The 23,578-nt window shown below is 39.8% G+C and overlaps 1 protein-coding gene and 1 long non-coding RNA gene across 6 annotated transcripts in view; one reads left to right on the top strand and one right to left on the bottom strand.

Moving 5' to 3' along the window:
• The window catches only part of TECTA (tectorin alpha), a 67,667-nt gene extending 62,262 nt beyond the window's left edge, over positions 1 to 5,405 (top strand). Inside the window, exons 20-23 of the mRNA XM_017679642.3 lie at positions 1,837 to 1,999; positions 3,087 to 3,174; positions 3,475 to 3,591; positions 4,163 to 5,405. Coding sequence (XP_017535131.3) covers positions 1,837 to 1,999; positions 3,087 to 3,174; positions 3,475 to 3,591; positions 4,163 to 4,263 — 469 coding nt within the window. The 3' untranslated portion in view covers positions 4,264 to 5,405. The remainder of the gene's footprint in view (positions 1 to 1,836; positions 2,000 to 3,086; positions 3,175 to 3,474; positions 3,592 to 4,162) is intronic.
• Positions 1 to 23,578, bottom strand: part of LOC108409208 (uncharacterized) — a 94,201-nt gene that overhangs the window by 22,966 nt on the left and 47,657 nt on the right. For all 5 annotated transcript variants that reach the window (XR_012132669.1, XR_005054302.2, XR_005054305.2 and 2 more), the window contains 2 exons: positions 5,400 to 5,881; positions 1,894 to 1,989 (listed from right to left, as the gene is read on the bottom strand). This is a non-coding gene — a long non-coding RNA (uncharacterized lncRNA). The remainder of the gene's footprint in view (positions 1 to 1,893; positions 1,990 to 5,399; positions 5,882 to 23,578) is intronic.

Raw genomic sequence — 23,578 nt, 5'->3', positions numbered from 1 at the left:
TCCTTTCTCACAGTGAGGGGAGTAAGCTTGGAGCCACTATTTAAATGCAAACCAAGGTTGTAGGGCTTGAGCTTCCTTTGAAGGACGCTGTGGCATTTAGCATTTTTTAAATAGTGTTTAATAGACTTGACCCAGAGAGGGAGATGGGCATGTTCATAAGTCTTGGCTTCCCCCGGGTCTGAATAAAGACCTTCAAATTAATCTGTTGGGTGTGAAGTGGTTTCGTCACAAAGGAGGGTTCTGATTCATGAATCCCTCTGACCTTTCTTGGAGGGAGGTGGTATTGGTTTTTTCCAGTGAATTTAGGGGAAAACTGATGCTCAGTGTTGAATGAATGAGCAGCAGCATGGGTCCACCTCAGAATTTTGGGGTCAGCCACCCCTCTTCTGCTCTGTGGCGGGCAGAGGCGGCACCAACATCTATGAATGACTCTGAATTTAGGGACACACAGGTCACGCATCTGCCTAGAGAGAGGAAAGGACAGTTGTCCTCTGATAGTGGACAAAGGATCCTAGTGTTTGGCTCACTGGCTCACGCTAAGTCCGGCGTCCAGACAGCCTGTCCCTGGTTCCCTAGGCCCCTTCCTTCTGCTCCACGTTTTCCTGATACCTAAACTTCAAGTCATCTCTCTGGGAGTTGGTGGTCTGGTTAAGAAGGAAGGTCTGTGTGACGACTGGAGGGCTGTGAACATTCTTGAACCATTTTAGGTCATTCAAATGAATAACAGTGACAAGGCCAAGTATGTTTCTGTTTTGAAGCATTAGAGAGATTATTGCCTTAAAGACTAATTGCAAAACCTAATAGGTGTGGGAACGCTGATGGGTGACTTCCATTTTTAATTTTCCTTATCACTAAGCTACTTAATCCTGTGGGCCAGGGGAAGGGGACCTGAGAAAAAGAGTCACCCTTTTTATCTTTATTAATTTAAAGAGCTCTTGACTCCTATGGGGCAGCCTTACCCAGTGGTCATGGTCGCACAATTCACTCATTCATCCAACAAAGAATTTTCAGTCCCTACAGTGTGCCCTGCAGGGTGCTGGAGACACAGTGAGGATTGTGACTTGATTCCTGCACCCCAGGGGCTCAACAGGGTGCTGGTGGCAAATCCAGGCAAAGCAATCCATTCCTGCCTGCTCAGGGCAGCACTTGGGGATGTAATAAAGGAGGGAGAGCCATAGGCTCGTGTTGGAGAAAGAGCAGCAGTTATACACGGGAAGAGGGGCAGAAAGACGTCCAAACTGGGGGTGCTTTCTGTGCAAAGACCCTGGGATGCACTTGGGAAAACCCTTGGTGCAAGATATCTGTGCCCAAGGGAAGGCCATGGCTGTCGTTGCCTGTTGGCTCAATACCACAAGGAGAAGAGGGAGGGGAGGGAAGAGGTGGTCATTTAGGCCAAGACAATCCTCAGCTCATCCTGACGGCTCTTCCTTCTCTGACTTGCACCTATTAACAAGTGGGAAGATGTCCCAACAGGACTGAGTCAGGAGCCCCTCCCCAAATGGATAATTAGCTGAAGAAAGTACAAAAGAAGTAAAGACTAATCTTGCATTTGTTAAATTGAAATCAGTAAAACACAGCATCATGAGGGGGACAAGACGTAGGGAACCGGAGTGCAGTCCCGACAGTCATTTTGTCTTTAGTTGCCATTAGGATGCTAATTTGAGGAGCTATTTGATGCTTTCAAAGATAACTATGAACATATAAGGGAGTGGAAATAAATGACAAACCTACACAGTTCACAGGTCACTTTCAAATGCAAAGGTATTTTTACCATTTGTGCTGGTATTATGTGGAATTTGAAAGTGTGAAGCACAGATTCCATTTTTTTCTGAATAGGTGTCAGAACATCAAAGATAACACCATTGGCATCGAGGAGAACGGTGTCTCCCTCACCTGCCGCTTTCACGTCACCGTCTTTAAGTTCATTGGGGATTATGATGAAGTGCACCTTCACTGCGCGGTGTCCCTCTGCGATTCAGAAAAGTACTCCTGCAAAATAGTAAGTGAGAGTGTGAGGAGTAGGTGCCTAGCCTTCTTCTCACTGCCTCAGCTTTCCCACACAGGCATCACGAAGGCCAGGAGTGGGTGGCTCTTCGGAGTTCTTTGGGGCTCACAGCTCCTGGGAGTGGCTGCATTCGAGTCATCCTCAGATGCTTGGGAGTGGCGGTCATCTTTGGTATGACAGTAAGAGAGAGAACACAGTGGAATGATGCCCACTTACTCTTCTCTATCTCTGAAATGTCAGTCTGGGACAACACTAGACCAGGGCTTCCCAAACCGCGGCGCTGTTGACTTATGGGAGTGAATCACTCCTTGTCATGGGACGGCCTATTTATCGTGGGCTGTTGGCAGCATCTCTGGCCGCTATCCCCTAGATGCCAGTTGCTGCACCAAGAATGTCTCCTGACATTGCCAAACGGCCCCTGGCGAGCAAAGTTAGCCCTATTTGAGAACCGCTGCACCGGAGTCTGCCAGAGCCAGGCCACTTGAACCTGAAGCACACAGTGGGGCCAAGCGCCACTCCACTGCAGAAGCGCACTCCCGGCTCAGGATCCAGTTCCTCCGGGTGTTCTTTAGACATTGATTATCCCACAGTGCATCCAGATTCACACCAGGGCCTGAGGCTCTGCAGGTGAGAAACCAGCCCCCTCTTCCAGGCCAGCCTTACGTCCCCACCATGTATGGCTGTGTCCCTAAGGTCTTGCTGCACTGGTATCTGGTCCCCAATTTAACATTCCAGCTCTACGCTTACTCCATGTTTGCAGAATGGAGATGTGAATTATGGTCAGAACCCTTACAGATGCAGTTGCATAAATTATTGTCCAGTGCGATACACCAGTCCTCATTCCTGAGAAGGGAGCCTCTATGAATCTAATTCCAGTGTGGAGAATATATTTAATTCTGTTCAACATAAAGCCCAGAGTCCCAGGGGGCTCCGTGATCAAGAATGCATTGTTTCTAATTAATCTGAGCTGTGCTAGTGCTTGAGGCTGGAGCCACTGTCTCTTTCGGAGGTGGACGCATGGTGAAGAATATGTTATCAGCTTAATTGTGTGACATTTTTGCTTTGGTGTTCTGTCTTTCAGAATTGCCCACAAAATTCCAGGATTGCCACAGATTATACCAAAGAACCTAAAGAACAGATCATTTCAGTGGGACCTATTAGGAGAAAAAGTACGTATGTTCCCAAAAATGCAATATAAATTATTAAAACAATGGGATTTGAAGGTTTGGGCTAACTCTTGGGTCTGCTTCACCTATGATGTGAAACCGGAGGTTGAGGACACCGGTTTGGGGACACCAGTTTGTGAAGACTGCCAGCTGCCTTCGGTGGAATGAAATCTTTTCACTGACTCTTAAAAACTCACACGAGCATTGGGCTTTTCTTTGTCTGGTTCTTTAAAGCCTTGTCCTTAGGTGGGAGCTGAAGAGTTGAACTGTCTGCTGCTGATTTGACCCATGGCTCTTTTTCAGGGCTGGACTGGTGTGAGGACAATGGGGGGTGTGAGCAAATCTGCACGAGCCGGGTGGATGGGCCTCTGTGTAGCTGTGTGACAGGAACCCTGCAGGAAGACGGCAGGAGCTGCAGAGGTAACGGGGCCATCAGGGCCGGCAGCAGGGACACAGGAAGTCCTTCGCCCTCAGAGGCAGACATGCCTGTGTGCCGCCCATCCAGTCAGCAGCTGACCTCTGAGCATTCCAGGCATTAAGAAGGGAAGATGGGGAAAATGCCCAAGGAATGCTAGCACCATTTTGTTTTTCTTAAACCTTTGGGTCCCTGGTCTTTTATCTAAAAGATGAAGGTAACTTAATGACAAAAAAAGTTAGCCAACCACTGAAGGACCACGCATTGGCCTTAAACCTGCCCACCAAGTCTACCTGGGCTGTGGCTGGGACTGGGGCATTTGTGCCGACAAACGAGAATTTCTGCAACAGCCTTAGTGCGTGGTCTCCCCGAGCCCCCAGGGGTTAGTGGGGCTCCACTGAAGGTTGGGTCCACTTCTCTGCTGCCCCAGTCAGGGCCTTTTGGATAAAGTGAGTTCTCGGCAATTAGGAAAGTGGGTCCCGTTTTCTCAGTTGAGGACTGCAATGATGTCTCATACCTGATGCCTATCAAACAGGCTCTTTTTTTTTTTTTTACTATGTTCCCCTCTGTTCACAGCCTCTGATTCCTCCATTGAACTTCAAGTTTGGATGCTGCTTCTCATCATGACCCAGATTTCATTGTGGCATTTTGTCTATCAATCAGGCACAACCTCATAATCAACTCCAGGTTGCTATATAAAGTACTGTCATTTACTTCAATTCCCTGTAGGATAAAAAGGTGTGTGCCCTTAAGTCAAAACCTCTTTGACAGTGTCCAGCTTCACAACGTGATACCACCTGCCTCAAACAGTCAGAGTTCCAGAAATGAGTGGAATTCCAAGCTCCTCTTTCAAAGTATGCAATGGGGCTCCTAAAAGCCTGTCGTGGAAAACATATATCTTGCCTAAAATTTCCAAAACAGTTTCCACCAGAAACTATGACTCACCTAAAAAAACAGTAATGGAAAAATTTCTGGTTAGAGATGTCTGATCGGAAAGCTGACCAGAGAAATCTGTCAACCCAGTGTTGTTTCTGGATCAGTTTTTACAGAGAGAGGGCCCGTTGGAACCTTCCAGCAGTGGCCGGAAGGCTCGGCTCCCTCTATGGAGTCTTTCTGATGTTTGGAAGTGCCTGACCCACGATATGCATGTGTTGCTCCCCTCTGTTCATGATGAGTTCTTTCTGTACTTTCGTGTCCTCCATCCTTGCCACGGCAGCCTGACCACTGCGTATATTGTTTGCAGACCTGGGGAACACACCCCTGCCACCAATCTTACCCCCTCAGACCCAAACCTGTTCTTTCACAAACCAACCAAATAATTTTTAATGTATTTTTTGCTTAAATAAACTTTGTGTTCAAGTATTCTCATTAGTGGTGGCTGGAATCATTCTTACTAAGCTCTGCACGCTGAATAGCATGCTCTGAGTTAAAAAGCAGCAGCAGCCACACGAGGCAGGCCCACTGGCAGAGCTGTAACACATTTTGTTACGTGACTGCTCGCGTGTGCTTACAGAGCATTAGCGGGGCACTCAGGTGCCTGCAGAAGAGAAGCAGGCAGCCTCCTCGTTTGTATGTAGTACATCAACACACATTTAGTGTGATTAACTACAAATGGAGGGCCTGCTAAATATATCCCCATAGTGCCTCTCCTTCTAACGGCAAAATCAAAGTAAAAGCCACTTCAAGTTTATTTTGAAGTTGTTTTGGATTTAAGCTAATGGCATTTTTGTACTTTTTGGGGAACTCTGTGAAAAGCCGAGCAGAAATCCTTAGCGTCATCGGATGGGGTGTGGGCACGGTTCCTGTTGCTTACCTGTGAGAGGCACTGTGTCACACTGCCACCAGGCTGAAGAAACGGGGTGCAGATGAGCTGCTTTGCTCTTCCAGCCCTCTGGGAGGGTCAACAAATTCTAGCGTGTCTTGGCAGTCACACGCTCTCTGGCTAAGAGGACAATTGGTACTGATGGAGAAAAACATGCATCTGCTTCAACCTGGACATCTTACGATCCTTTGGGAAAATGCTGGACGTTGAGATGGATTAAGGAATGAAATCGTCTATTCTAGGTGAGGCATAATACTTCTTCCTCTTGAGACAGAAAGTGGTGTCACACTCGTGTTCTGCTTTCGTGCACAAACCTCAGCTGCAGACGGCGCCCACTTCGAGAGCAGAAGGGGCGGAGCTACTGCCGTTCTCGCTCGTGCAGTTGCGTGGTTTAGGTTTCCACAGTCAGATTCCGAGCTGAACATCAGAACGTCTTGTTTGTTTTGTACTTGGTTTCCTGAGGTGAATCTTAACTAAAAACATACAAAGGAAATGTTTTAATATTTAATGGCTTCTCTCTATTGATTTTCATAAAAAAGTCAACAGAATTTTCTAAATTAAAGACTATAATTTTGGTTTTTTTAAGCTTTTAAATTAAATCCTTTCTTGCCACACTATAATTCTTGGTCTTTGGTCTTCTCGGCTGGTTGACATGTGTAACTGGTCTGTCATCGGGATAAGCTAGGTCGTGGTGCCCTAACAGAAAACGGCAGAATCTTGGTGGCTTAAACAACTAAGGTTTCTTTCTCGCTCCTGCCAGCAGCCCTGATTCTCACTCTCACCCTGGGACAGAGGTTGATGGAGAGTTCATTATCTCCTTTTTTCTTTCTCAGAAGAATTTATTGAACCGTTATCCCTTCCCCATAGAACTATAGTATCACCTTTATCATGTATCAAGTTTCAGTCTCTGTCTCTGTTTATGAGCTCTCGATTCTCTTGTGTTGGTTTATATTGCTGTTCCTGTGTCAGAACCACATGTTTTTTTATTGGGATATAATTGACATATAACTTATATTAGTTTTAGGTGTACAACATAATGATTCAGTATGAGTATATATTGGGAAATGATCAACACAAGTCTAATTAACATCTATCACCTTACATAGTCACACATTTTTTTTCTTGTGATGAGAATTTTCAAAATCTACTCTCTTAGTAACTTTCAAATATACAACACAGTACTGTTAACTGTAGTCACAAGGTTGTACATTACATCCCCAGAAGTTAATTATTTTATAATTAGAAGTTGATACCTTATACTCATTAAGCCCACTCCTTAACCCCCATTTCTGGTAACAACCAATCTGTTCTCTGTATCTATGAGCTCATTTTTTTAGGAGTCCATGTATAAGTGAGATTATGTACTATTTGTCTTTCTCTGATTTACTTCATCTAGCACAATGCTCTCAAAGCCCATCCATGTTGTCACAAATGGCAGGATTTCCTTTTTTGTGATTGAATAATATTCCAATATATATACCACATTTTCTTTATCCATTCATACATTGATGGACACTTAGGTCGCTTCCATATTTGGCTATTATAAATAATGCTGCAGTGAACATGGGGGTGTAGCTATCTTTTCGAGTTATTGTTTTCATTTCCTTTGGATAAATACCCAGAAGTGAAATTGCTGGATTATATGATAGTTCTTTTTTTAATTTTTTTAGGAACCTCTATACTGTTTTCCATAGTGGCTGCACCAGTTTACATTCTCACCAATAGTGCACAGGATTTCCTTTCTCCACATCGTCACCAGCACTTGTTATTTCTTCAGACGTCGTTATCTTTTGATGCCACTGGGTCAATACAAGGCTTTGGGATCCACCTCAGGAAGAGGGGAGAGTGTGGAAAATCACACCCCAGAAGGGACTCATATCACTACAGTTCCCATTTCATTGTGCAAAGCAAGTTCCATGACTTTAACTTCCAGTGCAAACTTCCCATAAGCCTGGAAGGCAGAAGACCTGGAAATTTGTGGTCACCACTGCTTCTCTATCTTTGAGTCAATCACTCCTATATGTGTTAAGGAGAAATACTTCTACGGAACTAGAAACAAATAGGTGCCTTTGTGGTCTAAAAAGTGGAACTAGAAGATGATTCTGACTCTCTGCTCATTCCCTGCTTGAAACAAATCATTCTCTATCACGATACCTTAACTTTACTCTCTATAAAATGAGAACATTAAGCTTCTTCTCAAACATTCTTATGTTAGAAAATGACACTATACAAATGCAAACCATAGGATAGTATTTTTTAAGTAACTCCAGAACATTGCCTTTTCCTGCCACTCAAAAAGATTTGCTTCAAGGAAGGGATGGGGGGAGGGGGAGTGCCGGGGGGCAAAGTGACAAATGCTTAGCAAAGGTTTAAAAAGGAAGTTAACTGGGAATCTTATTAACTTGCTATTCATCTGTATCAAAAGAAACAACATCTTGGGGTCTGGCATTTCTACCCATTGGCAATTCTGTATTTGGTTTCTTAACCCACAAGTAGGTATGTGCACTACTCAAAATCTTAATGGCAAAACTTGAGAGCACTAATTGTTTCACATTGTCTAATATTCTAGCTATTTTTAGAACCATCTGACATTTAGTGGGAGCTTAAACCCTAATAAAATATCTTTCAACTGAAGGAATTAAGTAATTATCAAAAGATGACAATCATGCCGATGAAGGGTAATGAAGAATTACTTATTTACTAATTCTGAATTAATTTAACATCTACCCCATTCTGCACCTTCCAGCGTCTCTCCTAGGTCTCTGGGGGATTCCTACACCCATCTACACAAATATGTCACTGCAATTTGGTCCTGGTTAGGAGAGCAGGATGGCATTTCCCAGTTGCCCTGGTACCGGGAATCTGCAGCACGACCTGGCCGAAAAGAAAATCCAACAGCTCCCTCTAGCGTTCTCTTGCAGGAAATCCAAATGTATATTGAACCACACCAACCAAAACATGATTTCTCCCCATCCTCGAAACCTTAGATCCAGAACATTACCAGAACACAGCTTTAGCGAACACATCAAATGTCAAGGACACTTTCTGGAGAACAGTGTGAGATTTATTTTTATGCACACATTAAGCATCATTCCAGGAAAATACCAGCTCTTGGCATCCCATACAAATTTTACCCTTAATATCTATTTCTCTCAAGGTTGACAAAAATAGCTGTCAGGAAAAATTCAGTCTCTCTCTAAAATGTTGAGAAAGAAGCAATCTGATCAAGAAAAGCCCATGAAATATTTAGCGGTCTTTCCTTTCCCCCAGCAGAATGTGAAATACTTTCATAGCATTGAAAGCACAACAGCAATAAGTCTGGTCTGACTAATAGAAGGCTCCCTTCGTGATGGGTTAATTATGTTTGCTGAAATATGACTCTCACATAAGACCACATCTCCATGACAGAGGGACAGATCTCTGTGTCCATGGATAGAAATAAAATGCAAAAGGCTCATTGTTCCATGAAGAATTCAGCAATCACATTCTGTTTGCTATGGAAACAAATGGAAGAAGAATGTTCACTGCACATTTTGTTGTGTCTGTTTGCCTGTAGCCTCTAGGTTAGCTTTTTTATTTGTTAGCATAAAATATGGATGGTGAAATAGTTTTGAAACTCAGTCTGTCAGTAGATGAAATCACAATACCTTGTGGTCATGCAGCGCTCTTTCATAACGAATGCTTTCCTGTGTGCATTTAATATTGTTCAGTCCTAAATCGTGCGGCATTTTGACAGAGCAATTAGTGGAAACGTGTTAAGTTGAAGTGATACCATAGATGGTATGAAGTACCAACTAAAGAAAAACCTGAGTGCACTCACATATGTGAGCTCATGTGTGGAGGTTTATTTAGTAATTTTCAAATTCTAATGAGGCATATTGGAATGATAGTAGCCTTCTAAGAACAAAGAAAGCTTGATACAGAATTTTTGCTTTATTTCTCCACCCTCAACTCTTAAATTTCTTTGTGGACTAGGTTAAGGGTACAAAAATCCACTGATATTACCCTACTGTAGTTGGGGAAAAATATATTATTTTACTGAAAGAGATAACATATTTAATTACTTTAGGTCTACAAAATCTTTGCATTGGTTCTATCCAGAATTCATAGAATTTTTTTCATTTAAAAACTATATATTCACATAGAAATAGGCTATTAATTGTATGTTAACCAAAGGTAGAATATGCATGGCCCCTGGTATTTTCCTCTTACCTGTCACAAACATTCTTAATGCAACTGGCCGTCCTGGTCCTTAAAAGTAGTTTGCGTATCTACATGGATCAATCGAATCAAGGTGTTACACGTGTGTATTCAACCACACCGGCCACCAGTCCCTGTGCTGATGACTCCAGAATGCTGTTAAGGACTATCTACCTCCAGGCAAGGGAGGGGGTTTGCTTTCCTGAGGAGTCCTCATCAGAAAGCAATTTGGCAAACTAATTCGACAAGGCAAAAATAACTGAGCATATACTGTGAAAACATCTAGGCGTCGTATCAGAATATTCAAGGCGCAAAATGAGAAGAGCCGAGCCAGTACTCTGAATATTAAATTCGAGGTTAGCAGAATCTAGAGATGCTCGGCCACTGCGGATTTTGTTCACATGTCCCATGTGTTAAGCATATTCTAATTGTATGTTTACCCTGGTCCTTTTCGTAAACAACTACTTTTGTTGGTTAACTTTAAGGGGAATCCAAGAACTAAGTCAAGAGAAGGACAGCAATCTTAGTCCCTCCTCCTGAAACATCTCCTTGGACCACAGTGAACAATTTACTCAATAACTGCAATCAGTGTAAATGTAGTTTTTTTTTTAAGCAAATGGCCCTGAAAGCTCAAGGCTGCCTAAATCATAGAGAAATAACATCATCATACAATTCGAAATGCTTTTTATTTTAGGAAAAGCAGTTTCTGACAGTCACAACACGTGAGGACGTTGTTGTTATTTCCAGGCACAATATTCCAGGAACACAAATTCATCAAAGTCAGCTTTCCTGGTAGATCCCCAAAGAGACACCGGTGACTCAGAGAAGCCAAGAGACTTCACAGCTCCATCAGTGCCAACTCTCCTATCCCCGCTGCCTTAGGGTTTTCCATGCTTATGGGGAGGATGGAACACAAAACTTAAAATTGGGTGGCGATTGGAAATATTTCATAATCAAATGTGGCTGTTCATAAGTCGTCTATCAGAAAGTATCATTCTGGGGTTCTTAAGTCACAGAAACAATAACAAAAACAACAAAACTTCTCATCTTTCAGTCTCGTCTTAGAAGCGGGTTGATGAAATGCAACCTCCAAAACATGAGCTTGAGTCATTGTTCACTGGCCAAGGCTGCTGCTATGGTGATTTTATTTGTATAAACAACTGAAAAGGCAAGCATTTTCACCAGTTTCTCAATTATTTATTCCGATCCTATTCTGGGTTTTTTCCTCTCTCGAAGAATGTGAATGCATGTGGGTCACAAAACGAGACTGGTGTGACTTTTTAGGTCTGTGAGGGCGGGACAAGGGGTATTTCCTTCCAGGGATGTAGCAAGGTGGCAGGGGGAGAGCAGAGGGCCCGGGCCGGCCCTTCCTGCTCCTGGGGGCTTGAGGGCGCCAAGCTGGGCAGACCACCGTCCAGGCATTCTCCTGAAGTGTCCCCACCCCAGCAAAGGGGAGTTCGTCGGTACTAAAACTCCCAAGCAGATTTTATCAAAAGGAAGGAGAAAATGATCTTAATTCTCTTTCTGAAATATTTGAAAATACCACAAGAAGAACAATGACACCCTCAGGTTTAATTCAGTGAGTAAGAATCTAATAGAGTCCAGAACCAAGAAATGAAATGTGAAGACAGGCACACCCTGAGGAAGAGAGTTTGAATTTAATAAAATATTCTTTGTAGACACTAAACTCATGTAAAGAAAAGAACAAAGTGTCTTGATGCAATTACCTTTGGGATAAATGCTTGATTTTGTAAATTAAAAAAAAACTAAGCTGATTACATTGAACTATAGGTAAATAAACATTAAAGCCAGTCCAAAATATACATAAGAAACACCAAATCTTCTCGAATGTGGAAAAACTGTGCCCTTGGCCTTTCCCTTTTGCCTGAGCCCCAGTCATTAAGGGCAGCTAAGTTTCCACTAATTCTACAGGTGTGTGTGTGTGTGTGTGTGTGTGTGTGTAGAAATGTAAGGTCTCAGGTTGAGTTGCTAGGACAGAATCTCATATGATGAATCTTAAAATTTGCAGGAGTATTTACTCTAAGCTTTCCTTCTCTAAAATATGTAAGTATTTAGCAAAACATTTATTTAATTTCTCCTGAGTTAGATGGCACTAGGAATCTATTGCTCAAAATCCATTCAACTCCATTTTTTATGTTTTCAGATTCTCAAAAAATTCCCTGGCTTCCCCTGCCAGCTTGTCTAGTTTGTCATGATAACATGCAAGACCTGAGAGACAGAAAAGAAATTCTGAGGTTTTTCTTATGGAAGAAATATGGTCTTCTCAATCTGATCTCAGAGAAAAATGGAACCCAAGAGTTTCATTAAACCACATGACATAGAGTGCTTGGCAAATACTAGGGAGAAAGTCTTCTGAGGCAAGAAGAAAAAAAGAAAAAGAAAAAGAAAAATTCCCATCCCTAAATACTAGTGTTTTTTTCACTTGTTGTTTTAGGCAGAATCAATGAACTGAATCAAACGTCTCCTTCAAAGTAATTTAGAAACGAACATGTATGTTGCTCTATTCGTGTGTATTCCTCAGGGGTGCACCTTAGTGGAAAATGTAAACTCATGAGCTAAAGACAAATTCCAAGAATAGCACTGACTTCGAACCGGGACTGCGGTTGTCCTTTGCAATAAAGTGTAAACACACTGGACACTTAGAACCTGGCTCATCCAGCCCAAGCCCTTGCCTGTGGGTTTTGAAGAGTCCTCGTACAGGCAGCCCCCCTGCCCGTTTCCTCCCGGTATCCTTAGGCTCTGATGACTTGGCATGTCAGTCCGGCTCCTCTGAGCCATGTCTGACTGTAGAAATAGTTTAAAAAGGAACCGTGGTTAGTTAACTCTAAAAATTAGAGTGTTTCAGTCAACTGAAGAATTAAGGCTCTTTTTTTAAAGAAACACAGTTTTGATTCATATACCATATATAACCTTGTGGTGAGGCCTTTTACTCTATTATTTCCTTTAGTCTTAAATGAGCCATTAAAAGAGTTATTTCCTTACTTTATAGATGAAGAAACAGTGGTTAAAGATGTTAAGTAACTTGCCCAGAGTCACTTTATCTGATTTCATGGAGTATTTGATGCAACTGAGTCATTGCCCGGGGTCTCGTCTGGGCATCTCAGTAAACAAAATGCCACGTATGACCTCCTCTATGTCATCCATCCTCACTCTGTCTGGAGGACGGAGACCAATCAACTACTTACTGCCATTTCAGGGTTATCATATGGATTACCAAATTTAAAAAAATTTCAGGTTTTTATACTAAATTTTACACTAAAATTCCACTGAACATGAATCTTACTGGTAGCATACTAGCTCAGAGCACAGACTTGAAGTCAGATAGATTCTGGGTTTGAATCCTAGTTTTGCCTTCATTCAGCCATCAAATCTTTACCGAGTCTCCACTTTGTGCCATGTGCCAGGTGTTAGATCAACAGTGGCAAATGAGAGCAGATTTGGCCCTGTCCTCACAGGATTTGTAGTTTCGTGGGGAAGAACAGTAATAAACAGGCAAACTTCTTCCAATGGAGAAAAGTCCTATGAAGAAAACAAATAGGATGTTACAGGGACCCTGGGGGTGGGGCGTTCATTTGGACACAGCGGCTGAGCAGGCCTGAGATGGTGTCATTCCAGCCAAGGTTTGAGGGGAATGAAGGAACCAAGCAGGGACGGTGGGGGTGGTGATGGGGGGAGCATTTGCTGCAAGGGAGGATGTTGGGGGAGGGGATATTAGGGTGGATTTGTTACAATCAAGAACCTACATTAGCACATTATCACCCAGAGTCCATAGTGCACATTAGGTTCCCTCTGGGTGTACATTCTGTGAGTTTTAGCAAATGTATGATGACACGTACCCATCATTACAGCATTATACAGAATAGTTTTATTGCCTTGAAAGTCATCTAGCTGCCCATTTACAGTTAAAAAATAATTCCAAATACTATATGGAGGAAGAATTTGGAGATAGAAAGAGAGGAAGCAGGGAGAACAAGGGTTGTATGAGGTCAGGGCTGGATTGCTGGCAAAAGCTCAGGGACAGAGGCTACGGGAGGAAATGGAGGGTGTGGGGCTGCAGTTTGGAGGAAGAAGCAATGGGGCTAAGTCACGAATCGAGGCTGAAGAAAGACAGGAATCAAAACTGCTTCTGATTTGTACAACTGGAGAGATGGTGATGTCATTTACTGAGAAGGAAAAACTTAGAAATAGTTCCAGGGAGAGAGTCAAGTGTTCAGTTTTGTACATGTGAACATGAGATGTCTGTCAGCGATCCAAGTAGAGGTGTCAAGAAGGCAGCAAGACACATGACGGGAACACGTCGGACTAGGCTGGGCTGGTGATAAACCACATATAGGAGAGAAAAGAGAAAAAAATAAATGAAAGGGACCTCAATTTCAAGGGGCCTGAGAAACCACAGGATCAAAATTTTGGGTTAGGGAGAGAGGGAGAAATTACTAAAGGAAACAGAAATAGCCAGAAAATGCCAAAGAAACCTCAAGAGGAAAGTGTGACTGATACCAAGGGAGGAGAATATTTCAAGTGGCACAGGGGGGCCCCCATTTTGAGTGTGAGGAGATGTCAGGCCAATTATTTAATCTTTCTGAGAACCTACAAAAATCTGTAAAAGAGGGTTACTGTTACTTCTCCCCTATGGCTTTCAGAGTATTTAGTGAAATAACAAATCTAGGCCACTTATCATGGGGCTCTGTGTGTAATAAGTGTATAGTAGGGTTTTTCTCTATCTTCATTATTTCAAAGTCTTCAATTATCCTTGTATTGCGAATGGGCAGGAGAGAAGCTAGTAGAGAATTGTGTTTATAAGAATGCCAGTTAAACTGGCTTTTACTATTTCTTTTTCCTTAGTGACATTAGAGGTCACTTAAAAGGTATGAGAATAAATTTTTCTTGTGGTAGAACACTACAAGGTCAATGAGAGGATACTATGAATTACTTCAAAACCTGTTTTCCTTGTCTACCATTCCGTAATACAACGTGGTTGTTCTATGAAGTGTAGGAATGGGTTTTTTCCCCCAATTAATTTTAACTGCAATCTGGGGAGGGACCAAATCAGCAAAGTTATTAACATCTTACAAATACCAGCCCACTTACTATAAAAGTGTTCTTATAGATGCCTCTATGGGAATATTCTCCAAATAATTTGCTGGTGTTTCTGAATGCTGAAGTACCATTTAAATAGGAAAATTATCAGGCATGCAGGTTTCCCAAAAAGGCATGAGAAATTAAAAGCTATTAAAAACAGTGATGCATTAATGAAAAGAAAATAAGCAGTTTTCATTTATTAAAGATTATGTAAACACCCTCATTTCAGACACATTATTATTATTACAATTGGATAGTTTTGCCAAAGGTTATCAGCTGGTAGAAATATAAAGTGAAAATTTGCTCTTAACTAGCATTTAAGAGTAGAAGCCTCTTTACAAAATAATGGTCCTTGCAATGGTCTGTTAAGGCTTGTTGGACTGAAAACTACTTTAGCCTATGAAAATTCAACCAATGAGCATTTTAAGATTAAAGTAAATTTTCTAAGTTTACAAAAAGAATCCAAGAGACACGGAAGCAGGATCATTCCTCTGTGGTTCTCCAAACTGAACACTTGGAAATTTCTCCAATTAATTATAAAGATATATCTCAAAGTTTATATGGAGACCGCTCTACAAGCAAAAAGAACAGGTAATTCTCTACGGAAGAGCTTACTGTTAGTATTTACCCAAGGAATAGAGAGTTAGTGGATGAATATCTAGGAAAGAGAAAGAGAAATGTACATGAAAGACTGTAAGACGAATCGGACCCTTGATCCCCAGTTCTGATGCTGCCCTGGGGCCGAGAAGAGCTAACACCCTGGTCCCTTCTCTCTCGGTTTCTCCTCCTCCCACCCAGGCTCCGATTCACTCCCACTCTCTTTCTTTCCTTCCTCTCAGTGTATGCAACAACTCTTTAAGGCAGTAGTGGGAATATAGAAATAACCAGAAGAATAGGGTTATTTGAAAGTAGGTGAGAAAAAAGGGTAAGAATACATAATGGTATGAAAAATTAGATGCTTTTTCTACATGTCATGAAATCCTGCAGAGGTGCTAAGGAAGAGCCACTTCTTTGGTTCTAAGAAGCTTAGTAAACAATCCCAAAGTCACTCAATCGTCTGTAGTATAAAAACAAGCTGCTTAGGAGAATTGGTCAATGAGATAGAAAAAAATAGGTATAATTATGTAGTAAGTCCAGCTAAGGTTTCACTTCTACCGGGTTCTACAGATCCCTTGGAAGTAACATTGTCAGCTGTGACGCCCATTTAAACTAAGTTTCAAAGTAAATGGAACTAAGAAGCAGACCATCAAATTGTCACATGATACAGAATAACAATTCTTCCCTATACTAAAAACAGAAGGAATTCGCTCCTTGGTGCTCTCATAGGAGAAAGAATACCCAATGCAGAATGGTAACAATAAGACATCACCATTTACTGAGCACTCACTCTGTACTAGGTTCTATGCTCTGCCTTCTGCTTATATTATATCATCAATTATATCTTCATTCTAGTTGCTGGCATGGATTTAAAAGGGCTGTTTCTTTCTTACAAAGCCCCTCAGTGCAAGTCAATGGCATTATGCTGAAGTTCAATTCAGTACACTTTCTGCACAGTCTGGGACACAGCTCTCTAAAGATGTGGCTTAATTGTTGTGTAAACTTAGAGCAAAATTGTGGCAGTGAGCTCTTTGTATCAGAATAGCCCGGAGGGTGTATTAAAAATGCATGTTCTGGGTCCTTCTCCATACTAACTTAATCACAGTCCTGGGGGTTGTGTCCAGGGCACAGCATTTTAAACATGTGCCCAGGGACTCCGAGACACCTCCAGTTAGAGAGATGCTTCCCGAGGATTTCTTGAGCAGTGGTCCTCCAAATGTTTTCACTCCCCACTCAGCAAGACATTTTTTGAGCATGTCTCCACAATTTAGTATTTGTGTTCATGCACAAGTTAGATATCAGGACTAGTTTACTAACATATTATGTATATTATAAAGCACACACAAATTGTAAAAGGATGAGGTTTTAAATAATTATGCAGTAATATCTTAGTAGGAGCAAAGTGATAGAATAAGCTTCATTATTTTTGAAAAGTTTAGATACTTACCCAGGAATTCTATAATCATCAGGCAAATACCAGCAGACAGGTAAGGTTTTTAGTCCTAATGTTATTTTTGCTTATGAACATGACATCTACTTTATTGACAAGCTTTAAGATGCATGTCTATAAATAATCAAAGACAATGTCCAAATACTTACATTGTAGAACTGTGTTTAATTAAAATTTTTGTGGTGAAATATATCACATAAATAAGAGAGAATGTAAAGATAAGGATTACAATAAACTGGACACTAATGTACCAACCATATAGGTCAAAACAGATGATTACTAGTACCTTGAAGTCTCCTCGTATGGACCTCCCCAATCAAATCTATGCTCATAACCCTTCTCAAGGTAACCATTACCTTTTTAATCATTCATCTTTTCCCCTTATAACTTTACCACCTATATATGTGTATCCCTAAACAACAAATTACTTCCTTTTTCCTTTGTTCAACCTGTATATAAGATGGATCATACTGTATATATTTACTGACTTGCTTTTTTCCCTCAACACTGTCATTTTGAGGTTAATCCATGCTGAGGTGTCTCTGGTATCCCATTAGAGGAATAACCCACCATTGATTTACCATTCTGTTATAGAAGGACATTTGAAATACATCCAGGTTTTTAAAGAATTATTATATTGCAAACAATGCTACTACCATGCACACTGTTTTTTCTCAAGGTATGTTTTCAGGATGGGTCATGGGATGTTCGACTTTACAAAGTAATGCCAATAGTTTTCCAAAGTGATTTTTTCCATTTGCTCTTTTAACAATGAATGAGAGCTTCCATTGTTCTGTCTTCTTGACCACATCTGGTTTTATAAAACTTTTTTATTTTTGTCATTCCATCCCGTGTGAAACAGTATCTGATGTTTTGGATTTACATTTCTTGATTACTATTAAGGGAAAGTATCTTTATATGGATTTGTGAGTCATTTTTGTTTCTTCGGTGCCATCTCTGTGTATTTTGCTCCTTTTTCTAATTATCACTCTTTTGGACTCAGAATTCTTTTATATTCTGGACTCTAATCTTCATGATTATATGTGCTTAAAATATCTTCTCCCAATGCGTGACCTACTATTACTCTATTTTCCTGTAAGTAACACACTTTCTTAATTTTAATATAGCTTATCTGTTGATGGTTGGTGGCATCTGTGTATTTGAAGAAATCCCTTCTTACCTTAAGTTCATAAAGCTTTTCTCCTATAAGTTTAAAATTTCAAGTTTTATACTTAAGTCTTTAATCTACTAGGATTGATTTTTGTGAGTGAGTGGAATACAGTCACTTTTCTTTCAATTTGGTAACAAAGAACCCAGGCACCATTTATAGAATTACCTTTTCTCCATTGTTTTGCAATGCCTGCCCTGTGTGCGTGGATTATTGCTGAACTCTCTATCTTATCCATTGGCCTATTTATTTATCCCTGTCCTAAAACCACACTGTCTTAATTACTACAGCTTCACAGACACATCCTTCTATTTTGTCCTTTCTATCAAAAGTGTGTCTTGACTATTCTTCGGCATTTGTTCTTCTGTGTAAATGTTTGCATATAAAATTTGCTCTTCCAGCTCACATGCCTCAACAACCAAAAAACAAATAACCTGATTAAAAAATGGGTGGGATCTGAACAGACACTTCTCCAAAGAAGAAATTCAGATGGCCAACAGGCACACGAAAAGATGCTCCACATCACTAATTATCAGGGAAATGCACATTAAAACCACAATGAGATATCACCTCACACCAGTTAGGATGGGCAACATCCAAAAGACAAGGAACAACAAATGCTGGTGAGGATGTGGAGAAAGGGGAGCCTTCCTATGCTGTTGGTGGGAATGTAAAGTAGTTCAACCATTGTGGAAAACTAAAAAAAACTTTTAAATAGAAATAAAAGTTTCTATTGAGGTTCCTCAAAAAACTAAAAATAGAAATATCATTTGACCCAGGAATTCCACTCCTAGGAATTTACCTGGAAGAAAACAAGATCCCAGATTTAAAAAGACATATGCACCCCTATGTTTATCACAGCACTATTTACAATAGCCAAGATATGGAAGCAACCTAAGTGTCCATCAGTAGATGAATGGATGAAGAAGGGGCAGTACATATGCACAATGGAATAATATTCAGCCATAAGAAGAAAACAAATCCTATCATTTCCAGCTAGAAGCTGGAAGGTATTCCAGCTAGAAGGTATTACGCTCAGTGAAATAAGCCAGGTGGAGAAAGACAAGTACCAAATAATTTCCCTCATTTGTGGAGTATAAGAACTAAGCAAAACTGAAGGAACAAAATAGTAGCAGACTTGCAGACTCCAAGAAGGGACTAGTGGTTACCTAAGGAAAGGGGGTGGGGAGGGAGGGAGAAGGTGATTAAGGGGCACTATAATTAGCAATCACAATACAGGTAGGTCACAGGGAAGGTAGTACAGCATGGAAGAGACAAGTAATGACTCTGTAGCATTTTACTGGTACACAGTGACTGCAATGGGGTATGTGGGGGGCACTTGATAATATAGGTGAATGTTGAAACCACAATGTTGCTCATGTGAAATCTTTATAAGTTGTATATCAATGATACCTTAATTTTTTTAAAATTTTCTCTTCCATGTAAATCCATACAAAGAAAATTTATAAATTTCCCAAAACAAAATATCACAAAAAGCCTGTTGAGGTTTTGCTTTGTCAGACTGCACTGAATCCAAAGATCCATTTGAAGACTGATACTTTTATGATACTGAGATTTCTTACCCATGAACACAGTATTATTTATTGAGATTTTAAATATCTTTCCAAATACATGCATTTTTTTTCTTTCCAAGGTTTCATGGATCTTTAAGAAAATCCATAAGTATTTTTGTTGCTGTGAATGTAAATGGTATTCTTTTATGAATATATTTTCTAACTGTGGATGTGTTAAAATACAATTGCCTTTTATTGATTGGACTTTCTCTAGAAAACTAGGTAAGCTGTCTGAAAAATTCTACTAATTTATCTGTAGAGTCTTATTCACTTGTATAATCTGAAAATAAGACCAGTTTTGTTTTGTTCATTACAATACTCACACCTTTTGTTTATTTTTCTTGTCTTGCTGTGTTGGTAGGGTAGCAGGAATACTCTTTAATAGGAGTGATGGAAGCCGTTCTTGGCTTATTCCTGCATCACAAATGAAAGCTTTCAATGTGTCTCCGTGAAGTACGAAACCTGCTTGCAAACCTTTGGGGAAGGCCCTTTATCAGTTTATGGAAATTCCGCTATATATGTTTTTACTTTGTGAGTAGTGTTCGTGATGGCTAGATGCTGAATTTTCTCAAGTGTTTTTCCAGAGTTGGTCGTAGGGTTTTTCCTCCTTCAATTTATTAATGTGGCCAATTGCCCGGATGACTTTCTAATATGATGCCAACCTTGCTTTTCTGGGATGAATACAACTTGCTTGTGAAACATTAATCTTTTGAACATTGTAGGACTGCTAATAATTAGCTTATATTGCCTTATAGTTTTTTTGTTCTTATGTTGTTTTCAATGGAATTTCAAACCAAAATTGTATCATCCTCATAAAGTGATCTCCAGAATGTTTCCTGTTTTTCAGAATTCTCTGCAATTGTTTTTAGAAGCTTGGAACTTCAATATTTTGCAGAACCTATGAAGCCCTAGAATTTTCTTCATGGAACAATTTTTAACCACAGATTCAATTCCCTGAATAGTTATGCAACTATTCTGGTTCACTATTTCTTTGAGTCAGTTTTACTTTAAAAAAAAACTGAGTTATGGCAGTTATATTTTTCTAGGGATTTTTCTATTTTATTTAAATGTAAATGCTATTGGCATTAAATTGATGATGTATTATCTGTTAATGTCTGGAACTTCTGCAGGAATGCCCTTTTTTTCCATTTCTGATATTGATTATTTAGGTCTTCTCTCTTTTTTTTCTGAATGAATTTGGCAGTGGTTTGTCAATTTTATTAGTGTTTTGAATAATCAACCTCTGGTTTTGTTAATCTTTCCTAATCATATTTATGTGTTCTATTTCATTAGTTTCCACTTTTTTCATTAAATTCTTTCTTTGAGTTGATTTTGTAATTTTTTTCTAACTCCTCAAAATGTAAACTTAGGTGACTAATTTTGGGTAATTCTTTTTGCTGAATAAGCATTTAAGGCTAAAAATTTCTAAGAACTGCTTTTCTGATCCTAAACTTTTTGATATGTATTATTTTTTTATTATTACTCATTTAAAATAGTTTCTGGTTTGTGCTGCAATATATTTAGTATTAAGTTTTGTGAACCTTCATAAGCTATACAGAATATTGCATGACTCTAAAACTCACTTAAAACTGTCCAGGTGTTTCATATTATGGATGCAAAACTTTAATTATTGTGCTGTGTTCATGCTTGCAGTGCTATATTCTATCATGCTTATGATGCTACTGCATTTCATCTTTGATTTCTCTGTAGGAAATTTTCAGCCATGTTTGTTTGGAAACCATAAATGTCACTTAAATTAGTGTAAATTGCCTAAGTTACAATGTGATGAAAGGTAATAAATGAATGAAAGTACAACTGCTAAGCCTTCCACTTTGTGACATCCCATTCTCTCCTCAGAATACTCAGGCTCAGTATGTCACAAGTGACTGAATTCTAAAATCAAGTGAGAGCATTAGTGGTGTAGTGTTAACTAATTTATTAATTATTAGTAAAGTTTAATTTCTTCCTTAGTAGCTAAAATATTCATTTAAATACAAGTTTAATATTTTCTCCTCACCACCCACTGAATTTGGAGACAGACCACTCATTTGGAGCAGTAATTCTCGTCCACTGCAGAACAGCAGGACATCTTCCCCTGACGGGGACATCAGTCTTTTATGGGAAGGGACAATATGCTTGCAGAATAAAAAAGCATATTTAAAATTATAATTACACATTTGGTAAGCACTAAAAGTACCTGTTTCTTTTATAATACAAATTACACAAAACAGTGACATCTTAGCTAGTGGAAATTTGCAAAAGATGCATTGATTCACAAAGGGAATGCACATCACCATCTCTGGGAGGGGTGAGAGATTTTCCTATTTGCCATAGGAGGCCTTGGTATTAAAAACAGATCTATACTGAAGACGAATGAGACTATATATATTTCATCTTTGCTTTGCAAAACGGTTTTCTCTCCACAGAACTGCTAATAGTGTGCAGTGGACACCCGGAGATCAGCTAGGCTCTGCTGCCAAGCAGAAGAGCCATCACTTTACGCACACTTAAGCTGAAAGTCTTTTAATACATATTCTCCATACACACCAGCTATTATAATTCCTTTCTCCACCACATTTCCCAAATCTTCCAACCTCCACTCTTTTTTTCCATTTATATTAAAAATTAGAAAAGGATGTGAGGAAGCCGAGGACACATGCCAAGAGCCGTGAGGCACTGATCAAGAAAGGGCTTTTATTTTTCAATACCTCATGCTTCAATATGAGTATTATATAAAATAATTTAAGTTATTGGCACTAGCAAATGTTTGAAATGAGGTATGAAAAAAATCCTCTTATATGAGAAATGCCATATAAAGATACTTAAGCACAGTTAAGTTATACAAGTTCTCACTTCTCTAATTCAGTGCCCACCATCTAAAACTACACTTGAATGGTTCCTTCCAGAAAACACAGTCTCATGCATTTTAATCACCCCTATCAAGTGTTTCCAAAGAAATGTATCAATAAGCTGTTTACCAGCAAATATTGTAACCTACACGATAGACCAGTCATTCTAATTATACTTTAAAAGGAACAGAAATGAAAACCATTACAGGAACTTCTCCTATTACTGTTCTTGCTGCTCAAGCATAGAAAACAAGAATTCCCCAATCCACATCTGCTTATATAATGGGTCATGCTTCCATGACTTGACAAGAACATGTCTTAGTTCTTGGAATAGTAAATATAAAAAGACAGAGCTGGATTTAGACTAAATTAAAAAATTATTTTGATATTTAAAAGTTAACCACAAGAAAATTCAACCTGAAACCTACTAAATATTTCATAGGTTGTCTTCTAGGTGAGGGTGTGTTTTTTATGTTAAGAGTAATTGTCATCTTCTTGAAGATGTCCTCTCTGGACACAAAGTACAGAAGTTCCCAAAAGATTCACTTTATGTATGAATACATATTCATTTAGATGAATTCCGGGGACAAGGCAGGAGCGTAATATATGGCCAGAACGCTTAGAGTGGTCCGGATCCACAGCCCAAGTTCATCTCTGCAGGAGATCACAAACTGCCACCACTACAGACAGCAAGTTAGCTGTTCTGATGATTACAGATCACCACAATGCATGACTTCTAAATTTGGGAGATGTTTGTCAAAATATGAATGTGCCCTTGAGAGTGTTTCCCATATAAGGGAATCATTTATCAAGCATTTCATGGCAGCAAAAAGGCTGAGAACTGACTGTTGCTTTAGAGGGTGTACATTGCAGTTGTGTGCTGATTAAAAACAGCCAGAGGATGGTGTGTGACCCCATCTACCTTTTTAAAATTCCAAAATGAAAGTTTACAGTATTAAAAACAGACAACAGTGTATTAGAGATTGTGTTGTGTGAGCTGTGAAGTCATTTGCTAGAAGAGAGAGAGAGGGCAAAAATTAAAAAGTGAGAGGTGGGCTTCAAGTGCTTAGGGGAATTGAAATTTCCAGAGTGAAACATTCACTAATTGTCTTTAACACTGACCACCTTAATTCCTAATAACATTCCCAATTTTTTACTTATTAATGACTCCTGAAGAATATGAATATTTATGTCTACTCCATTTAATTATAAACAAACCTCTCTCCAAGTTG

This window comes from Manis javanica, chromosome 6, assembly GCF_040802235.1.
Source record: "Manis javanica isolate MJ-LG chromosome 6, MJ_LKY, whole genome shotgun sequence".
NCBI classification, from domain to species: domain Eukaryota; kingdom Metazoa; phylum Chordata; class Mammalia; order Pholidota; family Manidae; genus Manis; species Manis javanica.
The sequence above is the reverse complement of the archived record's forward strand: the minus strand, read 5'-3'. Positions and strand labels throughout refer to the sequence as shown.